Genomic DNA, 14,062 nt, shown 5'->3' with positions numbered 1-14,062 from the left:
CAATTCACGTCTCTACATCTTTGAAATAGAAGTTGTATTGCAAAAAGTGTCTATCGAGTACCCAATGCATCCCTGAAGCCGAATTGTGTGTTTATCATGTGTTCTTCACACTTTTTATATATTCTTTTATGTATAATTTTTAAAAAAGTTCTCAGGAGATGGCTCATATAAGGCTTATTATTCGATAATCTTCACATTTTTTGGCATTGGGTTTTTTAGGGATTGTTATAAAAGTTGATCTTAGCCACTGTTGGGGTATTTTTCCACTTTGGTATATATTGTTGAAGATCAAGGTAAGTCTTTTTACTTCGTATGTATCCATAATTTTCAAAAATTCTGAGTAGAACTCGTCTGGTCCTGCGGCTTTTCCCTCCTTAATGTTGTTTATAGCAGCTTCTACTTCCGTTTCGAGAATAGATGGTCCGGTATCGTCATTTTTATTTTGTGTGATGGTGACATTCCTATCGTCTTAAAATGTTGTTGTCACATAGTTCATCCATGTTGTTTTTGTTTCTTCAATATCAACTATTGGATTTGCTTGAGCTTCTGTTAAGTGTCCCAGCCTTTTTGATTTATAGATGCCTGCTGCTTCTTTGATCTTGGTGTGGAGGTTGAAGGAACCGTGTTTACGTTCCAATATCTCGATTTCTTCACACTGTTCTTCCAGATTTCTATTTTTAGCTTCTCTGACAGCTTTTTTTATCTCTTTGTCTAGAAATTGATATGCAAGGTAGTCTTTCCGCTTGGATTCTCTTCTTCTGTCCATCATCTGTAATATACCGTCGGTCATCAATGGTTTTTTATTCTCTGTCTTTTTCAGTCGCATGTATTGGTCTAATATTTCCTTCCCAATGTTTTCTAAGTGGTTTATTTCTGTGTCAACATCATTAACTACTTCTGACTTAGATATGTTGTTCTTCAGATATTCCCGTACTTCTTGCTTTATGTCATCATCTCTTAGTTGTTTGAGATCGTATCTTATAGGATTAGGTTTGTGGATTTTTTTAAACTTCAGACGAAACTTAGCGACAAGTGGGTTATGGTCTGACTTAATATCTGCACCAGCGTAGGTTTTTACTGATGTTATTGAGTTTTTGAATCTTTTATTTATTAAAATATAGTCAGTCTGGTTTCTTATGAGATTTCTGGCATGTCACCGAGTGAGCGCCATGGGTACAACCTTCTGTGTGGTAATTTGAAGAGTGTATTGGTGATTACCAACTCTTCCGTAGCAAATGTGAGTAGGCGTTCTCCTCTCTCATTTCGCTCACCCAGACCCCATGAACCTACTACTTCACCATAACTACCCTTGCCGATTTTGGCATTAAAGTCACCCATAACTAGCGTTACTTCATTGGTTTTTTAACTTACTTAGGACTTTCCTTAAATCGTAATAAAAAGCCTCTATTACTTCGTCTGATTTGTCTGCTGTAGGTGCGTATATTTGGATTATGTTGGGTTTTTGCTGGGAATAAATCCAATTGAATGAGCATGATTCTCTCGGATATTGGAACAAAATTGGTAACGTATTTGTTTATTTAAAATTATTCCGACGCCCTGCTTATGCTGACCTTGGGTATTTCCAGAGTAATATACTTGGTGCTCGTTTATTTGACATTTTCCAGCATCAGGCCATCGCATTTCACTGATGCCCATTATATTGATATTCAGTCTTTTCAATTCATGGATGGCATTATAAATTTTGCCTGCTTCGTACATGGTCTTGACGTTCCAGGTGCATATTTTAATAGACTGTTTAATTGTTCTAGGCGAATCCTTTCCTTTTACTTGGGAGGTTTCGCTTGCTAACGACCTGGGAGGCCCCGTGGTTCTGTGTTGTTATTCCTCCCCTGCCGGATCTTGCACTCCGATATACATGATCAGTAGTCTTCACTCTCAAAGCTGTAGCCATGATAGATGTACAAGAGATATCCATATGGATCTTTAATGTAGTGGTTTCTCCTTGGTTTCTACATCCTTACGCCGTTGACCTAGATATCGGTTTATCCGGCTTTAGGGCCAGTTTCCCAACCCTAGGACAAAAGAGTGCCCTACCTCTTACCAACTCATCCGCCTGAAGCCGTTGGTAGGTAAGTGGGGGATTGCTTATACCAGCAATCACTCGGACGTCAGAGCCTCGTTTGCTATCTAGCAGGGTGCACCGGATGACCAGAATCAAGATCATCATGCGTGCAGGTGAGGTTGACATTTGGATAGGAGAGGCTATACGTTGCGCATCACTATCCCTTGCATCCCATATTCGGTATACAGATATACAATACCTACATATATACGTACACTGTACATACTCGAACTGTTCAGATGTACCCCCGTTCATAATACGTAAAAGGCTTATTTACGACTAGAAAAAAATCGTGAGCTAGATTGCACTATGAATGTTCTAGTGGATCGATCGTTTAAACCTTGGTCAGAAAACAAAAAGGCTAACGTATAAAGTCTAAATAGTCTGTCACTTAAACTAGAATACGCTGGTGTATCGGATATACCTAAGGATAAGAAGTACAACAAGGGGGTTTGTGGCTCGGTGTTACTCAGTCCATAGATCTCTATCGATCTATCGAATTGTTATATTTGTTATTTGGAAATTAATTCTTTAAACAAATTATTTAAAAAAGTTGTCGTTTACCTATTTTCATTTTTCAAAATAAATGTCTCAACTAAATTCAAATTTCGATGTAGACAATACTTTTCAACATGCCTTCATGAAACACCACTGATAGTGACTAAATAATTAAGAATTCGGATAAATTGTCCTGACCAAATTTTAATTTGCTAAAACGTATCGCGAAAACGTCTGTTGTTACAGCTGACTCACTGTAAAAGACCGCATATTACCAATTAAAATGTACGGAGAGCTATCTAAATATTGTGAATCGATATTATTTTGATTTTCTTATTAGTAAACGGCGTATTTGATTTGCACCTCGTACAATTAATATATCAGATTACATTTATGAGTCATCCTCCCCAGTTTCTTGTCAGAGTGTAGTGCAAAGGCCGCAGGTTGACCTAAACAAAATGAGTACTTGGGTAAAATGGGGGTAGTAATAGGCAATTAAACCTTAGTACTGACTGTTATATTCTATATTCTGTATACATATAATATATTTGATAAATAGTATCTGAGAATCAACAGAATTATTTGTAGTTTACATAAATTCTCTTGTCTTAAAACGCACTAAAATATTTCATTAGGAAAAATATCAGGTAACCAAATAACAGGAATGAAAACTATTATGTTACACCGTAATTAATATATTACGTATAAAGATTCAGGAATCATGAAAACATTTTTTTAATGAAAACAAGTTTAACCCGTAATAATGTACATGAAAAAATGTCATATTGTTACAGACTTGAGGTCTCTGAGATGCACAATTAAAACAGCTCTTACCTTGTGTAATTGTTTTTTATTTTATTTATATTTTTGTCCAAGGTGATGAATCTTTATTTTTTTACAAACCGTAAAAAATTAAATAAGTACGAAATATTAAAACATTCAAACTCTCTTTCTTATTAACAGTGATTATAGGAGATGAAAACGTGAACTGTGATAAAACGTTTGAAGTCGGAACCCTGGCTTTAAAAGACATTGAAAATAAATGAGATACACTTAAAAAGAAAATTAGCTGTTAAGTTCCTAGCCTCTATAACCATGTTGTTGACAATTAACACAACCACAGTATATGTAAACCCAAACACTCGCTTACATCGGATGGTGTGCACAGTAAGGAGTGATGAGAGACTCGAAGAAATATTTCAATGTGAACTATGTGCGTATCCTCGATCTTTGTTCGACGAATCTGGCTTGATGAGAAAAAGAAGCAAATCTTCAATGGTTACTGTTTTGGTTTCAGACACAAAAGAATAATGATGGAATCTAGATTCAGTAAAAATGTCATACATCATTGATGGAAGTCACCTCCTTCATCGGGTTGTCTGACGACGCCCAGCTACCTTCAAACAGATTTGCGGCCAAACAGAGGCTACGCAATTACTTATTACGGAACAGCGACTATTGTATTTGATGGATAACTAGCAAGGAAATACAAAAGATGAAGAACACCTATGCAGAGCTACGTGAATTTTGAGCTAACGCTAACAACAAAATGGGCCTTATTTCACTTCTTACAGTTCAACTGCAAGGATGTGGTTGCACAGTTCATCAAGCATCGGGTGACGCTGACGTATTAATAGTTTTAACAGCTATTGATGAAGCTAAGAATGACGTTAAATCTTGTGTTATTGGTGATGACACGGACCTACTAGTTTTGTTGACTGTCCACGCACCATCAGAGAATGAAAATGGTGGCACCAAAAAAGGGAATCAGCAGCAAAAAGTCTACGCTATTGCTGACATTCAGCGAGGCATTGGTAATATGAAGGATATATTCCTTACAGGATGTGACGCGGTATCAACTATCTACAAGAAGGCGAAAATTACACCGTCTAGGAAAGTGCAAGCCAACGACGCTCTTCGTAGAAAACTTCTAGTCTTCAACAACCCCAAAGCTGACCCTAGTGCAGTAGTTGACGCCGGAAAGTATTTCCTTCTTGCGATGTTTGGTGCCAGGAACATGAAAGATCTAGATTGTTTTGGCTATCAGTCTTACTTGAAGGCTATTGCAAAGCAGCCTATACATTCTTTGCTCAAGTTAGCTGCACTACTCCCACTTCAGAAGCTTCCAGCCAGAATTTGTTCAGAACCTACCACCAAGTACAGCAGTGGCTGAATGTAAAGAAGAATCCGCTCGAGTGGGGTTGGAAGAAGATTAACGAACGCCTGACACCAATTACAACAGTACGTGCTGCAGCTCCCGAGGAATTACTTTTCCTCGTAGTGTGTACTTGCAAAGACGATTGCATCCGTAACTGTGAGTGTAGAAAGAGTGGTCTAAACTGCTCAAGCATATGCAGCAATTGCTGAGGCCTAGGATGTAATAACAGGGACACAACCATCATAGACGAAGATGTAGAAGAGGAGGATGTTGTATTTGAAGAGGGCTGAAACTGATGAATAATTTTACTTGAACTGATGATTGAGTTTACTTGAAACTCATTGCATTATAATCATCATTATTACACAAGAAATATTTCGAGTATTTAAACTTGTTTCGTTGGAATTTACTGTTGGAAAGGTATAAAAATACCGCCAAATTACGAAAAAGAAAACAGTTTTTTCATATTTTCTTAAAGTATATGTAAATTCCAAAAACAAGTAAGATACATAAATTTTTTAAAATATTCCGAGTTTAACAAAAATTACAAACATTTAATTCTTAAGTTTTTGCACTGCACACTCGCAGCAGATTTTGCGTGTGAACTCTTATTATCTTCACCTTAACATTTGTTAAATCTCTGAAACAGAAACTCATAAACGGAAATATTTTAATGTTTTTTGACTATTATACAGGTCCTTGGAACTTCGGCACATCGGCTATATCCACACACATCAAAATAAACTAGGGAACAAAAACAAAATGCGAGATTACAGAAGGATTTCAAATAAGATATTTCAAATATTTTTAATAAAAAGTAAAAAAATAAACAAGTATTCCGAATATAAAATAAACATTTTTTCTTAGAATTATCGCAATAGCTCTTAAGAAAATTAAACGAGTCAAATATCAAAGAGTCATAAGTCAAAAAATGGTAACAAAAAAAACCAATTTGTTGCACATCAACTCCTAACAAAGTAGTCTAGGTTAAGTTAGTATAGTGTATGATCTCCACTGTTGTTGATTACTGTCGTATATCTATAAGGCAAACTCATGATCAGATGGTCAATGTCTTGCTGTGGTATTCTGTTCCACTCCATTGAAAGGCCCTTAAACGGTTGCTCTCTTGTATTGAACGCAATATTTTGTTGTAAAATGCATCTGCCCAGTATGTCCCATACATGCTCAATTGGGCTTAAATCTGGCGATTATACAGGCCATGATCAAACCTCAATTTCATTAGAAATGTTTGCATGATCCTAGCAGTATGCGGACGCGCGTTGTCGTGTATTAATTGAAATTGGGTACCAGCTTGTTGTGCAAAGGGTACAACAATAGGTTTGAGAATAATATCTCGGTAGTCTGTTGCATTTAGAAACGGTTCCAGACAAATGAAATTGGTTCTTCCACCAAGAGTGATGCCACCCCATACCATTATACTGCCGCATTGCTGTCTATGAACCTCCTGCTCGGTGGCCAATCGTTCAGCATTACCAGACCGTCTCCAAATTATTGTCCTTCTTGTATCTGATGCAAATCCAAATCGGGACTTATCTGTGAACAAAGTAGAGGCCCACTCACCCAATTTGCATTTTCAGTGCCCACTGAAGTCGATGAGTGCGGTTTCCTCTGAATAACACAGGTCTTCGAGCATTTAACCCTACTTCATGCAGTCTAATGGTTTGACGATTATTGACACTTAGTTCGTGTGGATGACTTCAGCAACGTCTCTTTGGCTTCTGCCAGCTTGAAGCATCCCGATAGCATGTCAGTGCGTTTCGCGATTTAAATTATGTCTCTCCATTATTGGCAAATTGCAAAACTAAATAAAAATCCACATAGACATCGAAAATCAAGTACCAATAAAGAAATAAGTATTACTTTTTATCTTATAGACAAAAAATGCATATTGAAATTTTTTTAAATTTTCTTATAGCCATTCTTATGAGCATTAACATCCAAGTTGGTACAGTAATCGGCAAAACAACAAAAAAGATAAAAACGTAAATTTATTTTTGTATCACAGCTAACATTGATATAGGTGTCCCCTAGATTATTTTGATGTGTGTATAAGCTCTCCACCAATGCCCGATAGACCTCTTATTTTGCCCTTGTAAACCCAGAGCTCTTGGATCTAGGCTACATCAAACCCAATCGAATACGAGAAGTAGCAACAGTAAGTTCTGCCGAAGCTATCTTACTATGCTGGAGGTTTGCCTGTAGGATTCTAATTGGAGCCATCGAGGCCGCTGATTGTCTTGAAGGTTACCTTTCCCAGTTTATAATATGCCTTGAAGAGTAGCCCTCAATGCTTTATACGATACCTCGTCAATCGTGCATATTAGGGTTTGCGCATCCTTCCCGATCTTCCGATTCTTTAACAACCTTAAGACAGAAGACTGGTTAATATTGGACGCGGGTGAGGACCATGTGGCGCTTGGGCATATTATTGGGATCAATTATATTTAAGTTTGCTCTTTCTCACAGACCGTAGTTCTCACCATTTCAGCAATCCATTTTTTGTTTACTCGTTAGCACAGTTCACCCGCAGGGTCCCTTCGCTAAACGATATTTTCTCCTGAGGTATCTTTTTTATTACCTGCGGTTGTTGCCGATACTCCCGCTTTCGTTTTCTTGGGATTTGCTAAGGTCCATGTCCCAGCAGCCATTTTTGCCTCTCTCCCCATCTTTCTTTGTTGAGCTACAGAGAGGTTTTTTTCTGTTACTTTCGGAACGCCTTCTGTCTGAGTATTTATGACAGATACAGAATCCGCGACTGGAGTGGCATCTCTGACCGTTCCTATTGTCTTAGTGTTTTTTTTTTTTCTCACTATTCATATATATTCCCACCAGTTGAGACGAAGTACTATCAGACACGGCAGTGCGCGATAAGGCTGATCTTACCGTGATAAGGCTGTAATCCCCCGAGTTCGCCAGCTCTCTGGGGCATCGCTTGAGACCCACTTTTCCCCTTAGCTATGCAGTCCTTCGGCACGTGGTGTTATACCTCGAGGAGGGGTTGGCAGTACATATATTAGAATGATGCATAGCTGCCTCTCCTATGCTTATCCATTTCTCATATATAGATGGCCGCTTAAGTAGAATACCTTCACAGCTTCTCCTGTTTGTCGTAAAATGCAACTGAATGGAGCAACGGTCCTTCTTCTTCTTCAGTGCCTTATCCGGTCCGGATGTTGGCGATCATCAAGGCTATCATGGTTTTGTTGACTGCTCTGCGAAACAGCTCCGCTGAGGTCATCCCAAACCATTGTCGGAGATTTTTCAACCACGAGATACGACGGCGTCCCGGTCCTCTTCTGCCAAATACTTTACCCTGTATAACAAGTTGAAGAATTCGATATTTTTCTTCGTTCCGCATCACGTGGCCGAGGTACTCAAGCTTGCGTTGTTTAATCAAATTAAGCACTTCTTTTTCTTTTGTCATGCGCTGTAGGACCTCAACGTTGGTGACATGGTCCACATAAGATATTTTACAGCAACGGTCCGCTGTCCATTATCCAAGTTCCTAACCTGTCTCTGTGTGATAGTAAATACTCCCAACTATCATATGACACATGTGTTGTTGACAGGTTTTTTTTTTTTTTTCTATCCGAATTGTCGAATAAAGGCCTCTCCCATTTCTCGCCATTCATCCCTGTTGTGTGCTAGGCGTTTCCACATTGGTCCTGCGACTCTTTTGATATCGTCGCTCCAGCGCTTTTGAGGTCTTCCTCTTGGTCTCTTCGCATCGTACGGTCGCCAGTTTCCGACTTCTTTGTTCCATCTACCATCTTCGAGACGTTCGTTGTGTCCAGCCCCAGTCCTGTTCAGCTGCTTGTTTCGCGGCGTCCTTTATTTTTGTTTTGTTCCGGATTGCTTCGTTCGTTTGCCGATCTATTAGTGAGATACCAAGCATCTGTCGTTCCATGGCTCCCTGAGTTTTTCGAATCTTATCCATGTTCTTTTTTGTGAATGTCCAGGTTTGAGCTCCGTAAGTGAGAACGGGAAGGATACAAGAATGAACACTTTGGTTCGAAGGTTTTGGGGTATCTTTTTGTCTTTCAGTATGTATGAGAGTTTTCCAAATGCGGCCCATCCCATTCTTACTCGTCGGCTTATTTCGGTAGTTGACAGGTTAGGAACTTGGATAATGGACAGCGAACCGTTGCTCCATTCAGTTGCATTTTACGACAAACAGGAGAAGCTGTGAAGGTATTCTACTTTATATATATATATATATATATATATATATATATATATACAGTAGACTCCCTCTATAACGAGAACTGAAATGGCAGACTAATTACCTCGTTATAAGCGGATCTCGTTATATCCAACAACAATAATACTGTGCATACATATGAATATGTAGTTTTCTAAAACATTAACTTTCTATAGTGAAGCCATTCGGAGCAATATAAGATGCTAATAAATATTGTTTGAATGGCGTTTTTAAAACAAAGTTGTTTACTTTTATTGTCAATGATATACGTTAAAACGAAAAACCTGTATTCTGTAAATATGTATAAAGCGTATTTTCAAGAACAACATAAACTACTGCTTCTGCAATTGCAAGAAATTATTTTGTCATTTTTGACTGCTTTAAATTGTCCAGTATTCTATCTATCATATTTTCTAAAGATGTGAAACAGTTTTATGCTTCTTCATTTGCGTTTTGTCCTTGGATAAAATTTCTGACAACCTTTAAAACACTTTGCACATCTTGTCTATTAGGACCCAAATTATTAGGTGTGAATGGTCAACCCCCTACAATGACACTTGAATCATAAATTTTACATTTCCGACTAAGAATCATAAATTGTAAGAAGTTTATTGCGGGCGGCCCGCAGTTGAAAAGGGTATTTATTTATAGCTACGGCCGGGCCAAAACGTAAAAAACAGGTTTTTCAATCTTATTTTCTCTCGTTATAAGCAAATTTACCTCGCTATAGAGGGTTATAGTTCAATAGAAATTTCACGGGACATCTAATGTACCTCGTTATAAGCGAAACCTCGTAATAACCGTGTTCGTTATAGAGGGAGTATACTGTATATATATACGTGTAACTTATTATTCTACACATGTTAATGTAGTGCCAGTTTTATTAAAAGCCCTATTTGATCCCATGTCAATTTTAGAGATCAAGACCTTTTTTTCCATTTCAGAGTAGTTATTATTAAAAAATTCCTTGCGTGGTATTATGCCAAAAAGCTTCAAAGAAATGAAAAGAAACTCATAAAGTTGAGAGAAGACAAGAAAAAAATCATAGATAATGTGATGGAGACGGAGACATACAAAGTGGCGAAGAAAATTTTAGATAAGTTCGGAAACGAAGCAAAAAAACCAGTACCTGAAGTATCGACAACCACAGATTTAGTGGCACGAACTAGTCAGGCAGGTGAGTCATTTAAAATTGAATTTAATATTATTTTATAATGTATAACGTAATTATTTATTTTTAAACCTGATTAATTTGTATATGCATATCTATATGCTGTGGTTTTAAGCGTCGAATTCTGTGGATATGTATGATACATTAGTTAATTTTATATGTAGTTCATATAAATTAGACATGTCATTGTGTTTATCTGTTATGTACTAATTGCTGTATTTCAAGTGCAGACATTTGAAAATGACCTATTTTCTCAAATGGGTAAACAAATAGAAACGTTTAAAAACTCACATCGTGAAATATGTTTTAAATATTTTCATTGTTTATTTTAATAATTATAAACAATTGAAAAAAATGCTTACTTTCTTTGTTTTTGAACATTTTCATCTACAATGCACAGTTTTTTCGCAATATTGAAATGAATGAAAAAGTTTTTTTTGTTTAAATGCTAATAAAAAAAAACATAACTCCCATGATTTTCTATTGAATTCCCCCCAAATATTCCAGTTAAAAAATAGCGCCCAGTAAAGACAGAAAACTGTCGTTATGCGAGATGCTTGTTCGATATGAATATCAAACAAAATTAAAATTAGAAATAGCAAGCCATACCTTAGTTTAAATAAGTAATAAAATTAGTCTTCGTTTTTTAAAATAACTCAACTTAATCCTAATTTTCGCAACCTTGAAAACTATTCAGTTGGAAATAAATCTACTAATTTTTAATAAACATCTATTTTTAGCAGAAATAAACTTCTTACTTTTGCCAATTATTCATTCATATTTAATTAATGTTTGAAAGTGCTTTCAAGTCAAGACTTGAACGAATCTGATCAACAGAGCACATGGCCGGCAACGTAATGCTCCAATAAAGACAATGGCCTTTTCTATTAATAACCAGTTCATTAGCAAACAGAAAACGTATTAATAGAATTTGCATATTGTATACCTTTTGTGAAAGGAGACTTGTTTATGATTTGCTTCGGTGATTTTTATATGACGATGATTGTGTTAATGAACAATGAATATGGTTTTATGTAATTAGACTATAATAAAAAGTAAAGAACGATATTAAAGACTGTCTTTTAATTATGCTTTTTATGACAATTCATTTTTATAATTTAGACCGTACATAAACGCCTAGATAAAAAAATTAATAGACTCATTAAATGTTCAAAAAGAAAAGCAGAAACTAAATATACCGTTAAAACGACATGTAACAAAAATATTAGAGGACACAATTCCAAGTGAAGGTACTGACCAAGAATGGACACAAATAGAAAATATGATAACGGAAGCGACGGAATGACATTAGGAAAAATAAACAAAGCAAATAGTAAAGAGTTGTTCCGTACAGAATGTAAAAGTGATTTAGAAGCCAGAAGAAAAAAGTTTAAATACAAATGAATATACCAAATAACACAGAAACGACTAAAAGTTATGAAGCAGCAAAGAAAAAAGCAAAACTGGCCTTCGGAAAAGAGAAACGAGAATATTGGGAAATGAAGGCTTCAACATCATCATCATTCTGGCTTTACAACCCTACTTGTGTCCTAGCCTCCTCAAGAATTTCTCTCCAGTCGTCCCTATCCATCGCCTTTCTCCGCCAAGCACGTATACCTATATTTCTCATTTCCTCATCGATGTTATCAAGGAACCTTGTTCTAGGTCTTGCTCTTCTTCTCTGACCAATGGGTCTATCAAGGAGCGTTTTTCTAGCTGGATCATTTTGTTCCATCCGCATTACATACCCTATCCACCTCAGACGTCCTATCTTAATATGTTTTACGATATCAGGTTCCTGGTATATTCTATAAAGTTCGAAGTTGTATCCTCTTCTCCACACTCCATTGTCATTCACTGCTCTATAGATTCTCCTTAGTACTTTCCTTTTGAAACATTCTAACATGTTTTCATTATTTTTTTTTTAGAGTCCAGGTCTCTTAACCATATGTTAGGACTGAACCTATTATTCTTTTGTAGAGTTTTATTTTTATATTTCTCGATATAATTTTGGGTTCGTTCTTTGCTTCGATGACGTCGTTTTCTATAACAAGTGGTCATAGGATTTGTGGTTACGTGCTTATTTTCATATACTTCGTTTTGTTGGTGTTTATTATTAAACCCATTTTTGTAGCTGATTCTTTTAATGCCACATATGCCTCTCGTACAGCGTTTTCCGTTCTCCCAACAATATTGATATCATCAGCATAGGCCAGAATTTGCACTGATTTATTATACATTTAACCAGTGGTTGTGATTTGTGACATATGTATTACTTTTTCCAGAGCCAGATTGAAGAGTATACAAGAGAGAGGGTCTCCCTGGCGCAGCCCGTTATTTGCTTTAAAAGGTTCAGACAGTTTTCCCTGAATTCGTACTCTACATTCAACTTTTTCAAGAGTTAGTTTTGTTAAATTTACCAACTGATTTGGTATTCCTAGCCTTTCATTGCTTTGAACATTTCTCTTCTATTCACAGAGTCGTAGACTGCTATGTAGTCTATAAATATGTGATGAGTATCAATGCCATACTCCAGTGTTTTTCCAAACTTTGTTTCAGGGTTGCAATCTGATGAAATGTCGATTTACCAACTCTGAAACCATCCTCGTATTTTCCTCCTATCCGTTCTGCATATGGTGCCATACGGTGGCATAGTGCTGTGGATATAAAGTTACAAGATATGGAAAATCGTATGATAAACAAAGAGATTAAGAGTTTTTACAAAGAAGTCAAAGTCAATAAAGCTACGTGTCTCGGAATCGCATTCTTCTACAGAAGTAAAGAAGGCACGCTAATAGGTGACATACCAAGAAAACTAGAGAGGTGGGCCGAATACTTTGAGGAACTGTTGAACTCAGAGGAAAATACCAATGAAATACAATCACAAAAATAATAAAGCAGCTGAAGAATAACAAGAGTCCAGGAGAAAACGGTATAACATCAGAAATATTCAAGGAAGGTGGACAGCTATTGCTTAAACGAATAACCAACCCAATAAAACGAATTTGGAAAAATGACAAATTACCACAAGGCTGGAAAAATGCATCCACAAAAAGGGATATAAAAGTCTATGCCAAATTATAGAGGAACTGCTTTATTGGATGTAACATATAAGTTTTTTTTTCTGTTGCCATGTGGCAACGCTAGGTCTTTATGAGATCGCATAGACTATTTCAGAAAATTAGTACACATGCATTTTCAAAACATTTATTCAGTTTTGTTACTCATTTTTGATGAAATATAAAATTACATTCCAAACATAACCCGACATTACATTTTTTGCACATTGTATGAATAATTGACGAACATCCTTCACCTGCACATCTCTTCTTTTTTCTTTGAAGTAGGTATCAAAAGATGATCTCTTCCATCATACCTCAAATCATCTCTAATTCTGTTCAAGAAAATGCTATTTCTTGATGTGGATGGTCTTACACCTCCTTGAGGCGAAAGTTCCATATCGAGATAGTTACGTATTTGCAATTTCACTTCTGAAGTCCAGTTGTGACATTTTTGTACCCACATTATGACCGATGAATAATCCAAGAATTTACAATCGATACATCAACCAACCATATAAATAACACCTATCACCATTTTGGAAGCGAAGCTTCTGTACTGGCGTTGTATTACTTTTACTACAGTAAAATGCTAAGGCGAGCGTCACGGAAGTAGTGCCACAAGATGGCGTCGTCACGGGTAGCGTCATAGAATAGCGGTTCTTGACATCGATTCACTACTCTCGATCAATTCGTTTCTTGCAGGTTGAAATTAAAAACTGCATGAAAAAGAACTAACAAAATATAGACATTAAATGAGAAGTAAAAAATTAAAAGAAAATCTGTTAAAAGTTGTTGTGTAATACAATTTAAGCATTTGAAGAGAGTTGCCATCCTGGTAATATATTTATATCGAAATCATCTTCGTCTG

At 36.5% G+C, this 14,062-nt stretch overlaps 1 protein-coding gene across 2 annotated transcripts in view; it reads left to right on the top strand.

Moving 5' to 3' along the window:
- Lnpk (zinc-ribbon metal-binding protein lunapark) overlaps positions 1 to 14,062 on the top strand; it is a 72,078-nt gene that overhangs the window by 39,782 nt on the left and 18,234 nt on the right. For both annotated transcript variants that reach the window (XM_072540194.1, XM_072540193.1), the window contains exon 3: positions 9,906 to 10,138. In XM_072540194.1, the coding sequence (XP_072396295.1) occupies positions 9,906 to 10,138 (233 nt within the window). The remainder of the gene's footprint in view (positions 1 to 9,905; positions 10,139 to 14,062) is intronic.

The sequence above is a fragment of the Diabrotica undecimpunctata genome, chromosome 8 (genome assembly GCF_040954645.1).
Source record: "Diabrotica undecimpunctata isolate CICGRU chromosome 8, icDiaUnde3, whole genome shotgun sequence".
Lineage (NCBI taxonomy): Eukaryota > Metazoa > Arthropoda > Insecta > Coleoptera > Chrysomelidae > Diabrotica > Diabrotica undecimpunctata.
The sequence above is the reverse complement of the archived record's forward strand: the minus strand, read 5'-3'. Positions and strand labels throughout refer to the sequence as shown.